This window comes from Musa acuminata, chromosome BXJ2-8 (genome assembly GCF_036884655.1).
Source record: "Musa acuminata AAA Group cultivar baxijiao chromosome BXJ2-8, Cavendish_Baxijiao_AAA, whole genome shotgun sequence".
NCBI lineage: Eukaryota > Viridiplantae > Streptophyta > Magnoliopsida > Zingiberales > Musaceae > Musa > Musa acuminata.
In genome coordinates, this window is record NC_088345.1 from 605443 (window position 1) to 625470 (window position 20028).

Below are 20028 nucleotides of genomic sequence, written 5' to 3' on the forward strand. Positions count from 1 at the left end.
ACAAAGGCCAGAGAACTTTGTAAGATCGGTATCAATGGGCTTCTTATTAAAATAGTTGAAATGGAGGATTTCGGGTTAATGCAGGAGTGCTCAACAAAGGAACAAAGTAGGTAGTATACGGTGTTGTACCTTTTCTACTCAGAGTAGGTGGCAGAAATGATGGAAAAGATGGTACAATCCTAGAGGCGACCAAAATTATTAGATACTTGTTTCAAGTCGGGACGAAATTTTATTCTTTTTAGGCAAAACTTCTTGTATTCTAGAAGTTCGATGGCATTGAGGAGGCGAATCACAGTAGCTAACTCAACGCAAAGTGTGCAAACACTTCGGGTGCTTTAGAAGTATGAACAAAGAGTAAGTGAAGGCTAGTAACCAGCTCGATGCATGAGGTACAATCCTCGAGGAGGCGAGTGAAGTCGAGAAACCTTTGCATTCTTAACTCTTAAGATAATGGACGAAATCGAGTACCCTAGTTCTTTTATTTATCTAGTAGAGGAGCTTTACATATGTTCAAAGATCATTCGAAAAAACTTAATGAAAGCCAACAATCATCAAATCCTCACCAATGGTGATCGTTTCAATCGAGAGTAGATTGTTCGCTTTATTTCCTAACAGATTGCCAATCGAAAGCGAAGGTGATGTGAACCTAATTGAAGGCAACAACTAAGTATAAGAGGAATCAATGGATAAATTTTGTAGAGGAAAGACCTCAAAAACTTTAGAGTCAATGAGGGAATGTTCGTTAAAGCTCTAACAGGTATCTAATCAGTTCAAGCAGCACGAGACGTTTGAGACTAGCACACAACAAGGAAGGTCTCTTCATCTAAAGGGTGCACAGGAACCAACAAAGATCATCACAACTCGATTGACCCCACAATAGAGCTAGAGTCATTGGCGAGATGAAGTAGCGTGCAGATCAAAATTCAACTAATCAACAATTATGGCTAAGAGTAGCTGGGAGCAAAGAGGCGTGTTGCAATTGTACTAGAAGATTGATTTAGCAAAGGTGAGGAGATGCAACGTTCGCAAAGGCTTCGACAAGGACGTCGAAGGAATCAGTGGAGGAGAATATCAGGGACAAAATTGTAAACAGGGTGTTCGATGTGATGCTTGTGTATGTTCGTGTCCTTCGGTTTTGTTCATGCTTTGCACAGTATGTACAGGGCTTGCAATAGACTTGTCAATCATATTTTGATTGGCTTTTGTGGCCATTTCAGGCTTGTAAACGTAGGTTATGTGCAGTTATAATGCAAAGGCAAAACTGTCCAGAAACAAGCCATTTAGGCAGTCATTTTGGGGGTTTTCTAGCTCTGTAGACTGGTGTAGAGTGTTAGCCAGCATAAAACCCAAGAGCTACCCGGGTGGCACATGGTTGGATGGGCCTTTGGGGTAGTGTCTAAGGCTGGTTCGTTGCCTTGTTTCACAGTAATATCATGCGAGCACTTGTAGGGGCTTTTGGTCGCGGTGGATCATCTTGGACCTTTTGTCGTGCGACCATTCAGAGCTTGTAAAGTTGATGTTTGTAATTTGCATTGTCTATCATGTGTTTGTTAAAATGGGTAATTATGGGGTCCCGAGTTAAATGTTTCCTCTAACTCATCTTCTCTTTTACAGGTCCTTAAGGGACTATAAGAGGTTTCGGGGAGGCTGACCTTTTGCGGACGGATACACAAGAGTGCCGCACGACTTAGGCAAAACCATCTAAGTTCGTGACATTGTGGTGTCTCTTATGAAGGGTTAGCCATTCCTCTTAATGGCAATATCGGATGCCCTCTCTATTGAGTGACTCCTTTTCCTACATCTCTATGTCTGTTTCCCCAATTAGTCATATGTGCAAATTACCCTCCATGCAGCCCCACTAGGTTCCCATGTTGTATGCTAAGTGTTTTTTAGTGTGCTTGTCCCGCTCTTATACCATTTATCATGGACTTAGACTTAATTGATTTTACCTAAGTCGTGCGATGCCCTTGTGTGTCCATCCGTAAAGGATTAACCTCCCTGCAACCTCACATGGTTCCTAAGGGCATGCAAAAGGGACAATGGGGTAGAAAATAAACAAACAAACACATGGGCAAACTATCGTGGTTGCTCCATTGAAGCATAAATTGGGATCCCACAAGCAGGCATTAAAGTAAACACTTGGTAGACACCACAAAATTCAAAGATGTATTTTGGAAGTTCTAAACGGTTGTGTGACAAAGAGTCTAAGGCGGTCCGTTGCATGCAAGTCCATGCACACAAGTACCCCTACAACACCACTGTAGAACCAAGCGATTGTCTGGTGCTAGACACTACTCTGGAGCCCTATCAAGTCATGTGCCACCTAGGGGTTCCAGGGGTCTAAGATGATTTATGTTTTTGGCCGCACTTTGCATATGGAAATCCCTGCAACTTGCAGATTGGAGGTTCCATTTTGGATAGTTTTGCCTTCGCATGATGACCGTACACAAGCTACACTTACAAGTAAAAAAGGGTCACAAAACCCAGCCAAAATGGGGCTACTATACAAGCCCCTTACATGCTGCCCAAGGCATGAATGAAATTGAAAAGCATGGATATTATATTGAACACCTTCGTTACCAATAGTAGGTGACAATATGGTGGATGTATTGAACGACCCTTTAGCAATTTTTTGACCCACTGTCTGTGTCTATTATGAAACCTGTGTTGCATTGTGCTGGCACATCATTGTCACAGTTGTTTAGTGAAAATTGGATTCTTGCTTTAGTTATCTTGATATATGTAATAGTGAATATTGAAGGTAACTGCTGTAATTGAACCTGATTAATATTTCAGTGTTCATCTTGTTTTTAGGCATCTGTACTAGCTTCATCATTGTAGATAAATTAGTTAAAGAGATAGAGGAAATTTGTTGGAAATACAATTTTAATGTTGTAGTCGCTACACAATACAAATTGCTAGCTTTTGTAATATCCATGTCTTATTGTTGTCAATAGGAAAAAGAAAAGCTATTATTTCTTTTCTTCATTGATTTTTCTTTCTTTTTCATATTAGTAATCAATTTTCTCTTGTGATAAACAGATTCAATCACTTGAAGAAAGTGCAGAATCATTAAGAGACAGGTGTCTAAAGTTTTATAAAGGCTGTCACAAGTACACGTATGTAAATATTTATGTCAGTTTCAACATATTTACTAATTCAAATACTCTCTTTTGGGATGAGATCACATGATAAAGTGGGTATACAGATTTAACAGATTCTGCACGATACTGATCAGGATTTTATGACGTGCAAAGTTTCTCTTGGGCAAAACTTCAATTTTACTTTTCTCAAAATTTCTTGAACTCGTGTTGGAGATTGGCTGACTTACTAATGCAAAAGGAAAATTTTTTAAATACTCTACTGCTGTGAAGTTTGCTTTAATAAATAGATTTGCACTATGGTTTCATCGAGCTAGTAAGCAAGTGTAGATGTGAACTAATTTGGTCTATTCAACCATCAAATTGTGCTAGTATAAACAATTATTCCATTATTTGCTAACACAAGTTCAAATATATGCTTAAGATCAAATGAATCTTAGAGCTGATATATTCCATTATGCAATCTTAGGCTTTAGCAAAAGATTTTTTTAATAATTTTCAATATTGTGTGAAAAATAAGCTAAAATGTAGATTTCCTCTATTGGGGACTGTAAGGTTATATAATTACAGACAGGACAATAAAGTGAAGAATCACTTGTTCACAGGATGTTATGGGTTTAGATAAACCAAAGTTATTTAGTACTCCTTTTGTAACTCATTAGCATGAATTACAAGTTAACATGATCATAAATCTGAGGAACATTTTTTCTTATGTTTTATGGCTAATTGAATGAACCTTATCTTATATTTCCATTTGGACCTACATTCATTATATTCTGAATTTTTATATTCTCTTGATTAGCCCAAATTTTTTATTAAATGCTTGAGCTTTTCTGATCAGGCCTCAATCTTAAAGATCTATTGGGGTCCATTTTAACAAAGAAGTGGATCTATGGCACTGGCGTGACTTAAATCTCCAAGATTGTAAGATACCTTTCATGAGTCTGTATATGAGCTAGGACCCAAGTTAAGACCTGACTGAGCCTCAACTGGGGCTCTTGCTTCGATGTAATCCTAGTCTTTCTTGGATTATAAATATACTTGTATTTTCGCTCTTACTTTTATAAGTACATAGAAGGCCTAAAAAATCCCAACTAGAATCAATTTAGTGTGTAGAAGCCCTTTAAATATAGTATTGATTAATGTAGCTACTTATTAGAGTTGTGTTATGATAGTTCTAGAGACGATGGAAATTTTTTGGTTCCTCAATTCGGATAATGATAAGCCTCATAGAGCTACTTTGCTAAGGAATAACGAAAGAAAGGAATAAAAGCCTGCAAATAAAGGCTATTGCAATGTCTAAAAACATAAGATCCTATGAGAAGTGAAGTTGCAAACACTAACTCCTTTGTACTTCCTCTTTAATCCTCTTATCTTTCCTTATTTTTCTACATCTTTCAATTTCTTTCAATCTCTCTTCTCTCTCTTCCACTCTAATCTACCCTTTTTTCTTTCTTCAAATCTTTCCAAGGATGCTTTCTTACCTTGAATAAAGAAGGTTTTTAATAAAAGGGAAATATTGTATTATTCTTACTAACTATGAAGAGAAAAAAAAACAAAAACAAGATTGGTTTGCACAATTTCCTGTTCCATTGATCATCATCTTTTAGCAGATCATTGTCATAAAAAATGCAGCTTTCGTGTTTGAGAAAAGGGATCCAATAGCCTAGTTCACCTTCCATTGATTGATATGAGGGGGTTGTGTTGTTTTTATACTAACAATGGACATTCCATGCTAATAAGGGTTGGAAAAACCTACACAGCTAAGCCATGCTTGCTTGCTGCAAGTATTTGATTTTATCAAGGTCTTTATTTTCGGATACTGTACTCGTGTCGGTCCATGGTTGGACCAATAGAAGTCTGGTCTGTTCTGAGATATCGACACATGGTACACTGGAATATACTGTTGTATCATAGTAATTGGGTTGAGAGAGGGGAGAGGAAGAAGGAAGTCAAAGAGGAAGATGAGGAGGAGAAAAAGAGTAGGTGGAGGAGATGTACTAAATCGGGCAGAGGCAGCAGGGTAGCGAGCAGGTGGGCAGCAGTGGTAGAGAAGAAACTCGCAAGGAGTCAGTTGTCTCCTTGTGACCCCTAGATCGATGTGACTGTTTGTGACTCTTCAATTCTTAAAAGAAAAAAATAACTTTTTAGTGGACCAGGCCGGACCATCCGGTTATAAGTAGTCCGCATCCTGATCACCAGTCAACCATAAATGTTGGCCAAACTGTGCCGAACCGGTGGAGATTGAAAACCTTGGATCTTATGTTGTATTAGCATCTTTATGTTTAATTCTGCTCAATATAACCTATAATTTTTTTCATTGTAGAAAACAAACACAGAGATATTCAACTTAGCAGACAATTGACCTTTTCGTTTATAAGTTTAAGATATTCCCAAATAATGACTTGGGATGTCCCTTTTTGATTTATAAGATGATTATAGAATGTTGAATTGCATTTATTTATTTTTTTCTGTAAGATTTGTATACCTGGACATATTTTTTGGGTTTAATGGAGTAATACATGGACCAAGTGTTGCGGTCTGTTTCTGCAGAACAATAGTCTGAGTTTGAATAGTAGCCACCTATTGATTCTAATGGCTATCTATGTCATATAAAACTTTAAAGATTGTGCAGAAAATGAAGATGAAATACTTGGATGCTTTTCACTTAGTACGAACGGACACGTGCATACTGCGTAAGGCATGAATTGGCAGTTGTGTAAATGACATACCAAAAACTGCTGGATTCTTGGGGTTCACCATCCCATTGGATCATCAAATTCCCAATGATATAGCAATAATGTATTGATTGTACCCTTATATCTTGTTGCTCATTTATTCTTTGTGCAAGGACCTTCCAAGCAAATAAGACAATGCCTGAAAATATGATAGCTAGTATTAGAACATGCAAGCTTACCCTTCAGTGCAGAATGCAAACAGATTTATGGTTCTTCATGCTCCTTGTTTCACTTTTTTTATGACAGTGTTAGTTTGCTTGGCACTTTCATTTTTTTATTCCTTTCATCCTTCCTTTTTCCTTGCAGAGAAGGACTTGGAGAAGCATATGATGGAGATATAGCTTTTGCAAGCTCCCTAGAAACTTTTGGAGGAGGGCATAATGACCCAATCAGTGTTGCTTTTGGAGGTTAGTCTTGTATTTGCATTATTTAACATCATTTTTATGATTTAATTATCTAGAGATTTTGTATGATTACCACACAAGTAGGGAATAAGATACCTCCTTGTTTACCTGTAAACTATATTACTTGTAGGACCTGTCATGACCAAATTTACAATTGCTTTGAGAGAAATAGGAACCTACAAAGAAGTTCTACGTTCCCAGGTAAAATGCCTGAACTCTTCTTGTGCAAGCATCCAAATTTGTTTATGGTCTTTTGATTATTGCTAAGTTCTCATAATATTATTTGAACTACTATTGGACTTCCACCTTCCACCAGATTGAAGAAAACAATTTCTGCATTTAGATTGAACTGGTTAAATTCTTGATAACTTCAAATTTTTGTCATATCTTGAGCTATCACAACTCAATACATGGCCCGAAGATCTAATATACTTTACATTTCTTTTTGTGCTAGGAGTCATACAAACACCCAGTGTTAAAAGAAGGGAAACCATGTTTCTTGCAATACTGTCAACTGAAAGACTGGCATACTGAAATTTCTACTTGATAGATAAGAAAAAAAGGTCTATAATAAGAACAGAAAATCAAAATGTTGCAAATAAGATAAAATTCATTGAAATGCTTACTATCAGATTGTGTTTTGGCTTTGTTATTATTCAGCACAAATTATAAGGATAATTTGATATATAAGGTAGTTTTTTTTATGGGGATATGTTGCTACCTTTTGTAAGCAAACTTGTAAACATATTTCCTAGATTCTAGATATATTCTTTTACGTAGGAAAATGTTTGTTCATGGCTGGACAAAGCAAGGTTCGCCGTACCGTACCGTACCGGCATTTCGACCCGGGCTCGGTACCGGTACGGTACGGTATACCGCTCGGTACACCCAGGTGTACCGAGCGATACACTCACGTGTACCGAGCACTATACACTGCTACAGTGTTACTCAAGGTTCGCCGTACCGTACCGTACCGGCGTTTCGACCCGGGCTCGGTACCGGTACGGTACGGTATACCGCTCGGTACACCCAGGTGTACCGAGTGGTACACTCACGTGTACCGAGCACTGTACACTGCTACAGTGTTACTGTACACTGCTACAGTACTCGGTACGGTACGGGGCGGTCCGCGTACCGCTGGCCTGTCGGACCGGTATGTACCGCCCGTACCAGGCGGCAAACCTTGGGACAAAGTGCTTACTGCTTTGTTTTCTGGCATCTCAAAATCAATTAATCCAAGGTTGTCAAACTCGATTTGCTACCTAGAAAGTGTAGATAGTCCAAAAACTCAGATGATGGGATTGTAACATCTACAACCATAAACTCAGATGATAGGATCATAATATCTACAACCTAGTCAAAAGTAGTTTTCAAGTACCATAAATATTTTCATTTATGTAACCTAGTATTATTTAAAATGGGCACCAAACCAATCAATTTGCAAGGATCAAAACATCACAAGTAATTTGATATTTGGCAAGCAACAACTGTCAAAATCATTTTCTGAAGATTAACAATACAGACCCCAATGTCAAGAAACATTTAAAAAATATAAACCATGAATTATTCTCTTGTTATTTTCGGACAATGCATTATTGTAAGTGTTTGACAAGTGATTACTGCACATAATTGAGCTGTTTGTGAAATGAAAACACTCAAATCTGAAATTAGAGTTCATGCCCAAGATGTAAAGCGAACTATTATTGGTGCATTTAGCATAAGAAATATGAGTTAATAGTTGAGAGTAATTAAATGTTTGATCTTAGTGCACAATTCAGCATAAATCACTTTCAGTTTAGATATTAGGTTCATTTTAGATATTGGAGGAGTGAGGAAGAAAGAAAAGGGGAGGAAAAGGGCATAGAAGAGACAAGAGGGAACAGGGAGGGTAGGGCAATGAGTGTGAAAGGATGGGAGGAGGGAGGAGGCAGTTGTTGGCTTCAGAAAGAAAGGATGAGAGAAACAAAGAGGGAAATGAAAAGGGAGTATGGATTGATCATGGAGAGAAGGGAGGAGATAGGATAGAAGAGGTAGAGGAGTGAGGAGATAGTGGAGAGAAGAGGAAAGTGGGAGGGCAGGGCAATGGCAATAGGGACAGAGAGGATGGACTTAACAGAAATGGGAGGAGAGGACGAAAAGAGGCAAAATAGGAGAGGATGTACTTGCTCATAGAATGAGGCGGTCAGAGACGTGGATGGTGACTGGAGCTAGGGCTGTGAATCACCAGTGTATGGAGCAAGCAATGCTTTATCGCACACTGAGGGGCTGTCTCTTTTAAGATGAGCAAACTTGATGGACTTGAGACAACTCATGAGACATCTGAGTTGATCTAGACAACTTGAGAATTGACCTAATTTAAAAGGATATTTGTTTTTTAACATTTCTCCATCTATGACCCATATCTAAATTTTCACATTTATCTTCACCTAGTACTTGCTTATCTCCAGTCTTTGCTTTACATTCTCTTGCCTATTCCGGACATCATATATTTGTTGCTGATTTTATTGATCTTTCTTTATCCAGGTTGAGCACATCTTAAATGACAGACTGTTGCAATTTGTAGAAATAGATTTGCATGAGGTCAAGGTAGAGTTGTTACCTGCTGCCTTTTTATGAGTCATAAATATTTTGGTGATTGTTTTAAGTTTTAACTAATATTTTTTACTTGGAATATCACCTTGATGCAGGATACCCGCAAGCATTTTGACAAAGCTAGCCTTCTGTATGACCAGGTTTGCATTTGGGATTGTAATATTGTGTACTGGTACTGCATTTTGTCAAGTGCTCATTTTTCACACTGATTATTATTTTGAGCCAAAACAAGTTATGTTATAGAACTATACTTACATCTAAGTGTGCATACTGTGTCAGGAACATATGTTAATGCAGTCTTATTTTTCTGAGTTATTACCCTTTAATTGAACTAAATAAACTTGTTTCATGTGATGATGTTCACAATATGTCAACTGGAACTGGCAAGTGGAAATCTAACAATATTATTTTTGATGACTCATCCCAGCAAGTTACAGAATGCATTTATATTGTAGCAATTAGTTTCTGTGCTTAAACCATAAGTGTTAGTCTGACAGGAGTTTTGGCTGATTTCTGGGTCTGCAAGAAAGTAGTAGGGGCATTAAGTTGTCTTATAGATACATAAATTCTTCTAGAAAGAAAGGATAAAAAGTACTAGGACCATACCTATGCCAATGGTTGGTTACACTAATGCTTTTCATAGCTTGTCAATGCAATGATCAATTATTTTACTCTACAAAGAGGTTATTGTAATTTAAGACATTGTTGTGAAGGTGAATTTTAGAATCCAATAATCTCGAGCCTTAGGACTGGTCTCCTTTTCAGATTCTCTTTAATTTTCTTTCCTGAAGGTCCATTTTTTAACGGATCTCACCCTGTTGGAGTTATACCTGGCCACCAGATGGATGCAAACTAGCTCCCTCTGGACCTGAAATTGACACAGTAGTTATAAGTTGTGAAGAACATATTTTGTCATGCATACACCTTTTTTAACTCTGACAGATGATCTAAATTTGTGTGATGTTAAGTTTTTTGTGTGAAGAGTTCATTATATATATTGCTACTGTGAGCACCATTCTTAATAGTTTATAAAAGCTAATCTTAATCTTGATCATTTTCTGTACTCACATGTTTTTGGATTTTTATTACAAAGCGATTTTTCTTGTTGGTATTCTTTTACTGGTTTCCTTAGAAACCTATGATGCAGTAGAGCAATTAAATATTGCTTTTCGTTTCTAGAATAATTAATATATTTTTCACACCATTAATTGCTGTAAGTTTTCACTCTTACAACATGTATTGCAGGCCCGTGAGAAGTATCTTTCGTTAAAGAAAGGCACAAAGGCAGACATAGTCACTGTCTTGGAGGATGTAAAAACGAATACCTTTCTCTTAAAATGATTTGTTAGTAAAGTGGTTTATTTTTTTATCATATCTTTATTTGTAGTGCCTGATATTAGAATTTAAAACTAACTTCTTTATATGAGATATGTATTGCAGGAGCTCTATAGTGCAAGATCTTCATTTGAGCAGACCCGTTTTAATCTGGTAAAAGCATCCCTATATTTTTCCTACTCAATTCATTCACATCTTTCTCCATTTACTTATCTATGTTATGTTTACATCTTTTTCTAAGATGAGATCATCCCTGTAAGCAGGTTACTGCTCTTTCTAACATTGAGGCTAAAAAGAGATTCGAGTTTTTGGAAGCTGTTAGTGGAACAATGGATGCCCATCTTCGTTATTTCAAACAAGTAAACTCGATGTTGCAGTTTAACATGTTATTGTATTTTTGTTGGACTGGCCTTGCACATATAATTACTGATCATCTGTTCAGGGATATGAATTGCTGCATCAGATGGAGCCATATATTCACCAGGTTCATCTCTATCCTTTATTGAATGCCTTGTTTATGTATTTCTCTTCCTGTGTTGCTTACAAACTTCTTTAATAGCCAAGTTATGTTTATAATCACTTTTAGCCTTGGCCAATGCTTAATATAGTTTATAACATTTGGTTGATAGAAACTATCACCAAATCCATTTAATGAAATCTTGTTTACTGTATGTGGTTGTAGGCTTGTAGCTATTCCTTGAAAATGTTATGTTCTCAGGATTTTTAAACCTAATTTATTAGTAGAAAAATTATATTTAAATAAGAATAAAGTGTATATAATTATATACATTATATAATATTCTTAAATTAAGTGGCTGTACTGGCCTTAATCATTACTTAATCTTCCTAAATATGCATTAATAAGCTCTAATTATATGAAATGATAAGAGTTAAATACCTTTAATTGGAGAAAAATTCCATTGGTTTCCAAGTTCCAATCCCTCTTTTATCCAAATCAAGAGGTTGATTTCTACTAATTGCCAATTCGAAAGTTTAAAAATGTTTAAGAGTATGAGAGAGTAAAAGAGGGGGAAGGGAGGAGGATTTAAAGGGTCAAAACAGGGCCCATGGTAAATTTGGCCATTGGGACCTGGTTTGATGGGAGATGTGACCAGTATGTTTAAAATCCAACCATTGATAACAGTTGAGTTTTGATCGGTACAAGAGGCATAACTTATTGTGTACCACTCAAAATGGGGCAGATCGATCATATGTTTCGTACCATATTGGGTGGTATGACAGTTCATTCAAACACCTGCTTTGGTTTGTTGCGGAAGAACAATATTCAAAGTGGGCATGATAACCCAGTTATGATGTTTTCACATTGAGTTATAGTTTTTTTTTATTTTGTTATCGATGAAAACATTGTAACTTAGTGCAAAATCACTATGACTCGGATCTTTCAGTTGCAATACCCTCTGGTAAGAATAGTTTTGATTTGTTGTGAAAGAACAACATTCAAAATAGGTACGATAACTCAGTCACAGTGTTTGTTATTGATGAAAATATGGTAACTCCTTGCAATAACGGTGTAACCCACCTATTTAGTTCAAATCCCCACCTTTGACCCATTTGGACAACTTGTATTCATTTTTCATGGTAAAACACTATTAACATTATGATTTATGCATTAACACTGTTACACCCTCCAAATATTGTTACACAATACAGTGACACTATAAGACAAAAAGGGTTCAAAACCACTTAATTCAGTTCAATTGATATGATTTTGAAAATGTAAGTCATCACATTGAACCGACATTTGAATCTTTGTCCCAGAAGAATACATGACAAGTAACGTGTGGAAGAAAACAGTGAAAGTCGGTGCAAAAGCATTGTAACCTAGCTCTTTGTTCCACGGGATGTCCCATCTCAAGAGAATTTTACATCTCAGGTGTCTTTGCCCCACAGGAACCCATTACAATTCATCAAAGACCGATGTAGACAACCCCAAATAGTTGGAACCTATTACTTTGTTGTTATAAATACAATAACTACAAAGTCAATTATCTAAAGACTTATATACATAAAAATGGATTGAAGAAAACCAACAATTGTGTCTAATGTAAGGTTTTGAATATCGGTCTGTGTCGGCATACCGAGCTCTGCTCGATACGGTACGTACCGGTATATATTGTCGGTACGCTAGGGCGTACCGAGCGGTATACCTCGGTAACGATCGAAATCCGGGGCGGTACCGGTTGGTACACCTCGGTACCGATCAAAACATTGGTACCATCTGGTAGAGGACAATCCACGTATCGGTATCCTCTCGGACTAGTACGTACTGCCCGGTATCGAAATTGAGAACCTTGGTCTAAGGTTTGCCTTATTGGTCTGTACCGATATATTGATTGGCCAACGGTACGTACCACTCCGTACCGAATTGTCATGTGCCGGTACAACAAGGCTTATCGACGACATGAAAAAATGGCCGAAAATAGTTCCAAAATTTTCTGAAAAATAGAAAGAAAAAGTTAGATTAGGGTTTTTAAGTAGAAAATAAATATAAATTTAGTATTATTTTAGTAAAAATAATCTAAATTAGGAATGATTAGTGTCACATATTTTTTTCGGGCTTTAACGAGTATCTTTGTGGTACATTTTGGACCGTTCTTTCATGATGTTGAATTATCTATAAAGAAATTATTTAAATTATTAGATTATTTGTTAAACAACTTAAATTTTAATATTCAAATGAATCAAGTAATCGATCGATAGATATACCTAGTTCTACCATGAAAAAGAACGATGGGACTCCATGGGCAATAGATCAGAGCCCTCGATCCTATGTATTTGTATATCAATTTGATATATTTGTTGGACCCAATCCTGAAATTGATCCCATGACATAGTATATTGATACATCATATGTCATTGATTCATCAAATATAGTGATGGTCATAGTTCGATTGTCGTGAATCACATATGTCCAAGGCAGCTCCTGAGGCAAGTATGATTGTGGCATTTATTGGTGCGGAGGTTAGAGAATGCCGAAACTACTACTTTCGCCACCGATTTGTTTCTTCATATCATAAGATCGATTATCGGAGAAGAATAATCAATTATCACCGTATTGCTATTTGTCGTAAGATTCTCTATAATATGACAGATGTGAATATGACGTGCTTTACTATGTGTCTACGTTGTGTAGGCTTTGTCACATCTGAGCAAAATCATCCACCGTCTTTCCCTTCTTCCGTGTACAAACTTGACCGATACCTCGTCGAACTCCATAATTTGAGTTTTAGGTGACATACATAAAATAGTGCTCCTTGTTTCAAGCTCCACCCTCAAACTCTGTGGATAGGACCATTGACTCGTTGGCGTCACAATCATCATCGGTCGAGGCATTGCTGTCTACATCGCTGCCATGTCTCTAGATCGGGCAAGTTGTTGAGTGTGATTGAGAAGGTGTCTCGTTGCTTGACTCGATTCTTTCCAATGGTGCAGCTGATGCTATTGCCTCCCCTTTGCCTTTGCACGCTGGGCGGATGATTGTGACGGTTGGGTGTCTTTAGTTCCTCAGGTAATTTAACTCGATGTGAGTAAACCTACTTGAGCTTTGTGGAGTTTAAGAGAGTACAAATGAGAGAATAAGAGAAATATGTGAGTGAGAAAGTGATTGAGAAAGTAGATGAGTTAGAGAGAGTGAAAAGGGAGAGAATGAGTTTAAAAACCCTTCAATTTGATTCAAATGGTCAAATGGATCGTTTGAATTCAACAAATCCCAACCATTAATTGGTATTGGTTGAAATCCGATTGTTACCTATTGGTATAGGTCGGTAACGGTTGGATTTTGATTGTTTTGACCGGTACAACCCCTGTATTGTTCCAGTCAGTAATAGTCAGATTGTGACTGTTTTGATTGGTACTGACCCCGTATCGGGCGTTACGAGGTCCCATGTTATGGACTACTCAGTACAGGGTAGTCTACATGCTGGTCTCTTGTCAGACCAGTGCATATTGCCTGTATCGCCCGGTATAGGTCGACACGACGAACCTTGATTGTGTCATTCTCTTTCTAAACCTATCATGTCATTCCTTATCTAAACCTTAGACAACAAATTTAGTTAAGGATCAGTGATTTCAAACGGCGCTCGGGTGAGGCGAGGCAAGGCCCGAGCGCCTCGTTTACTATCCAGGCGGCACACTTCAAAGAGGCGTCGCTTGGGCGCTCGCCCGAGCCCAGGCATCAAGCGCTTCGGGCGAGCACCCGGGTTAAATCAGGCGATTGAACCAGCATGTTAGGTCTGGTTCGATCGTATTTGCGTTAGTTGGTTCAATCGAACCAACTAAAGCACCGATATCAACCTCTCTTCGCTAGCCCTCGCGACTTCCCCAACCCTAACCCCGACTCCGGCCATCGACATTTTCTTTTTTCTACCGTTGCCTCTCTCCATTGCCACTACCGTTGTCGCTACTCTTCGTTGTCGTTGCTCTCCGCTCTGCCTCTCTCCATTGCCACTACCGCTGTCGCTACTCTCCTCTACCGCTACCATTATCGTTGCTCGCCACTGCCACTATCGCTGCTCTCAATCAACAGTCGCGGTCTCTTCTCTTCTCACACTCGACTCAGTATACTATTAACACTAACAGTATACTGTTAACAATATTTTTTATTTATTAGATTAATAATATATTATTTCGATTTTAATACTGCTAACTTTATTTATTGTTTTGAATTTTGAGACTTTTGTTAATGTGATATTATGACTTTATACTTAAGATTTTCTTAATTTAATATCATATATTTTATTTAAATAATTATATTTATTAATTATATATATATATATTTTTTTTTTGGCGTCTTGCTTCGCTCGAGTGAGCGCCTAGCATCTCGGGTATTTTGGAACCTTGGCGTCTTTTAACGCCTAGCGCTTTTTAAATCACGGTTAAGGATGGTGTAGTATATGATGTTGGCTCTCAATGGCTCAATCTATTGTTATGTATAGTAATTGTCCTTATAGTCATTGTATTTCTATATAATATTGTGTGCATTATACATAATTCATATCGTTTGAAACATTGCAAGAATATAATCTTCTCATTGTATTTCTACATAATATTGTGTGCCTTGTAGACAATCATATCATTTGAAACATTGCATGAATATTATCCTCAAATTGGTAGTTCTATTTTCAAGTTGCATAGTAAAACAGTTTGCCATGGAGCCATTGATCTCTTATTTGTACCATTAATGTTGATCTAATATTGGCACCTAATGGTGATCAACTTGAAGGACAAAATTTTCCAACATAATAATTCCTTTAAGATTGTCAAAAGGTATCGAGTCATTTTTAATAGGGCAGTAATTCTTTCTAGATCTTGAAGCTAGTTCTTTATACATATAAAGTTTCTGTTTCTAAGTTTTAAAATTGATACATCAAACTCATGATTTAACATCTTTTATTATTATTATTTTATGTTTCACCTCCAGACTTGTATCTGTTATACAATTATCTGCAATGAAAATTCTCATACACATGCATTTGTTGTTTAAAGGTTCTGACTTATGCACAACAATCAAGGGAACGATCTAACTATGAGCAAGCAGCTCTAATAGAGAGGATGCAAGAGTTCAAAAGACAGATTGACCGGGAAAGTCGGTGGTCTCCAAATGGGTCAAAGGATTCTGCTAATGGAGATGGTATACAGGCTATTGGCAGAAGTTCTCATAAGATGATTGAGACAGTGATGCAATCATCTGCTAAGGGAAAGGTAACATTATCTCCAGTTCCACATTTGTGACTCTCATTTGAGGATGTTATAAGATCTTGCATCCTCATTTGATACCATATTTAAGCTTCCAAGTTTTAACTTATTTTCAGGTTCAAACAATTCGTCAAGGTTATCTATCCAAGCGATCATCAAATTTGAGAGGTGATTGGAAGAGAAGATTCTTTGTTCTTGATAGTCAAGGAATGCTGTACTATTACCGCAAACAGTGGAGCAGACCTTCTGTAGGTTTAATACTTACATATGCATTTATTCGAAGAACTTTATGAAAGAGCTTTCTGTCAACTAATTTATTTTTTGAACCTGGCTTATTGCTCTAGGGAAGTATCCATTCTAGTGAAAAGGGTCACTTCGAACATGGTTCTGGATTGCTGAGCCGGTGGTTCTCTTCTCATTATCATGGTGGTGTCCATGATGAGAATTCCGTTGCACGTCATACTGTAAATTTGCTGACATCAACAATAAAAATTGATGCAGACCAGTCAGATTTGCGTTTTTGTTTCAGAATTATTTCTCCATCAAAGACCTACACTTTGCAGGTAGACATTAAATTACTTCAAATGGAAACATGCATTTCATGGTAATTATGACATTTAAATAAATGGTTTTAACATGGAGGGTTTTTTTGTTCGATTTATTTTGTAACATAGTTTTGCTAGGTTATTATCTCCTAACATTAAAGTAATATCAAATCATTTACTAAATACTGATAACTGGTATGTGCTAATTGATGCAGGCAGAGAGTGCAATGGATCAGATGGATTGGATTGAAAAAATAACTGGGGTTATTGCATCTCTTCTAAGTTCTCAGTCACCTGAACAGGTTGGTAATGGAATATAACCCGTCATGTGCAGATATTGCAGGAATCTAATAGTTTCTCTCTATAATTTCAGCAACTCCTCACTAGCCCTACGGGTAGAGGTCATCATCATGCAGCTAGTGAAAGCAGCTCATTCAGTAACTCATCTGATGCTGATCACTTAGCAATTGATGAATTATCATTGGAGAGAAACTTTGCTAGTGGGAATTTTGGACGTTTTGGTAGAAGCTCACAACATCATAAGGTCAACTCAAAGCAGGAGAAACCAATTGATGTCCTAAGAAAAGTACATGGTAATGATGTATGTGCTGAATGTGGTGCTCCTGAACCTGACTGGGCATCCCTAAACCTTGGGGTGCTTCTCTGCATTGAGTGTTCTGGGGTTCACCGTAATCTTGGGGTCCATATATCTAAGGTAAGCATTAAACTGGTGCTGCATGTTGCACTCAGAGAATGTCATTTTCCTCTAGATTTCCCAAATTATGCTTGTAGCATTTTTTTTTGAAGGACTGCTATGTCAGAGTTCCTAAACATCAGGGAGTTTCTTTGCATTTGGTGTTATTGGGTTCACCATAATCTTGGCATGCATATTTTGAAAGTAAGCATTAGAGGATGCTGCATATTTCACTTAGAGAATGTCATGTTATTTTAGACCACTCAAATTATGCTTGTAGCATGCTGTTTGTGCAATGTGCCAGCAATTGCAGCCTGGCATTTTCCATGCTAAAAGGATTCTGCCAAGCTAAATATGGGTGCATGCCTATGCAATGGGTGGTGCTTCCATCCTTTGTTACTATTTTGTTTTCGGCAAATGATCAGTGCACAATCAGCACTGGTTTGTGCCTTACCATGCTCATCGGATGCTGATGCATGGTCGGCATTCAGCACATCATTTCTTGATCTTGTGCATGTCTGACTTTCACAGTGAATAGATATGTATTTGGCAGTGAATAAGGAGAAAGTCAAAAGACAAGGATGAAAGAAAAAAGAAGAATATAGACAGATTAGAGTGGAGACCTACAGAATCCTTTGGCCAATGAACTTCAATTTCATTCTCATTCATCATTCATCATTCATTAAATCAGATCGATTACAACCACCTGTATGGCTCTTTATTTATAGACCTTCTATTTCTAGATCCTGAGTAAAACTTAAGAGATGTGTGAAATAACAATTTGTGTCATCTTGGAAAAGTCATAATCCCATAAACCCTATGAAAGGAGACCTTTAGAACTAACCAAATCAATATGTTAATTACTTTATAACTTTCCAAACACGAGGTATGTCCATAAGATAGATCTTCTTAGCTTATTTAGGATTCAGACTAGATGATAAAATGACATGCAATAAGTATCAAAAATAAATGTGAGAGGACATCAAAAAGTATATAAAAGGAGAAAAATACAACTCAAATTATTAATTGAGCTAAGCTAGACTTAACTAGACCTTTGCAGCACAGGCTTGTTTTTCTCAACTAGACCTTCTGAAGAACAGAATTTGATTTTCCCATGAGGTTTGGTGCACTCAAACTTGGGAAAGTTGAATCATTACCTGCTTTAAGCATAGGCTCTAACCTAACATTCAGGTTTTCGAGATTCGGGATTTTTCAGGGTTGACAGCCATATATTCCTTTTGTTTTTTAATTTCTGTTTCAATTCTTCTGTTTTGACTGACTAAACAAGTTAACATCCCCTATACAAATTCAACTAAAAACTTGAGCACTTATTATTTGCTTCAGTATTGTCATTACATAAATCCTTATATTTCTGCCAATGATATATGTAGCATGAAAATTGCAGGAGTGTTATAGCATTTAATTGACAAGCACTTGTGTTATGAAAGCATTATGATTCCTGAAGAATTTTTTTTTCTATTTATCTGATCAGTTGAAATTTAGCATAGCAGTTAAGCGTTCAAATTTTATAATCGTTCTGTATTGTTGCTAAACTTGTTCAGTTTATGCAATTTATTTTTATCTTGCATAGGTCAAAATTAAGTAAACTATTACCCTTCTTTAAAGAAAGTAATATGCATGCTAATATTACTCCGAAAGTTAATATGGAATGCATTTTTTCTTAATAATGTACAATGTGCAATGCGATTTTTTTCTTCTGCTCTAGGACTTCTGTAAAGTCATCACTTACAGCCATGCTTTGAAATTTATTTGTAGTTTTTGGCATATCTTTTGCATACTGCAATTATGTTTTATTTGTTTCAGGTGAGATCTCTAACACTTGATGTGCGAGCATGGGAGCCTTCTGTTATAAATCTATTTCAATCATTGGGTAACACATTTGCCAACTCCATCTGGGAAGAACTATTGTCATCCATAAGTAATGGAAAATGTGATGATACTAGGTAATTTTTTATGTCACAGGAAGGCGGGAGAACACAGACATACACACGTGTACTTGCGTATATATGTATTTCTTTCACAAACAAGAAAGTTAATGAAATTCCTTCAATATTCTTTCTGTGCAGTTCTATTTTGCTTGATAAAAATCAAGAGCACATGTGTATTAGCAAGCCCAAGCACTCAGATCCCATTTCAGTGAAAGAGAAGTTCATTCACGCGAAGGTACTTCAGACATAAATTGTAGATCCTTTAGCTAGGCTTAATTGTACAATTTTATTGATATTAGTGGCATAGGTTGGTTTAATATTACACTTTTTTAATATTTCCATAATTTCTCTGTGCTTCACCTTTTTGTAATGCTGCGGTGGTCTATCCAAGATTTGAATGTTTTAGGACAACTGACGATAAGGCTAGCTAAGACAAGAAATTTACCATAAGTATCAGTCTCATAGGTAACTTTTAGAGGACAGTTTGTTCTGAAGATGAATTGTATATTGTTTGAACTTGGCACAATTCGCAGAGACCTTTTTCCATTACGGTTCACTTTGTTGTCCAAGTCATTTGATGTTTGATTTGAGCTTCCTTATTTATAATATATTGATTATCACTTTTCTGTATAGGAGTCATTTTGATATCTGAAAAAAAAAAGTCCTATATTAGCTTTGCACTGACTATGTTCCTTTAGGATACTGAACTGTTGTGTTCTGTGGTTTCAGTATGCAGAGAAGGATTTTGTTTGTAGACGGGAGGTAGATCAGCTTTCAGTGGCACAACACATGTGGGAGAGTGTCAGTGCTAATGACAAGAAATCAGTGTACCACCTCATTGTGACTTCCAGTGTTGACATCAATATTACATATGGACAAACATTTACAAACTCAGGTTTAACTATTGCCAACACTGTACTTCTGCAAGAGCAGCCAACTGTATTGCTTGACCAAA

At 36.9% G+C, this 20028-nt stretch overlaps 1 protein-coding gene across 1 annotated transcript in view; it reads left to right on the forward strand.

The window, feature by feature from the left end:
- Positions 1 to 20028, forward strand: part of LOC135618499 (ADP-ribosylation factor GTPase-activating protein AGD3-like) — a 29612-nt gene that overhangs the window by 5825 nt on the left and 3759 nt on the right. The window contains exons 2-18 of the mRNA XM_065119390.1: positions 3043 to 3119; positions 6146 to 6246; positions 6374 to 6444; positions 8767 to 8829; positions 8931 to 8975; positions 10081 to 10146; positions 10276 to 10323; positions 10434 to 10529; positions 10613 to 10654; positions 15676 to 15891; positions 16002 to 16133; positions 16230 to 16448; positions 16646 to 16732; positions 16804 to 17145; positions 18949 to 19088; positions 19212 to 19308; positions 19803 to 19968. Of these exons, the coding sequence (XP_064975462.1) occupies positions 3043 to 3119; positions 6146 to 6246; positions 6374 to 6444; positions 8767 to 8829; positions 8931 to 8975; positions 10081 to 10146; positions 10276 to 10323; positions 10434 to 10529; positions 10613 to 10654; positions 15676 to 15891; positions 16002 to 16133; positions 16230 to 16448; positions 16646 to 16732; positions 16804 to 17145; positions 18949 to 19088; positions 19212 to 19308; positions 19803 to 19968 (2008 nt within the window). The remainder of the gene's footprint in view (positions 1 to 3042; positions 3120 to 6145; positions 6247 to 6373; positions 6445 to 8766; positions 8830 to 8930; positions 8976 to 10080; positions 10147 to 10275; positions 10324 to 10433; positions 10530 to 10612; positions 10655 to 15675; positions 15892 to 16001; positions 16134 to 16229; positions 16449 to 16645; positions 16733 to 16803; positions 17146 to 18948; positions 19089 to 19211; positions 19309 to 19802; positions 19969 to 20028) is intronic.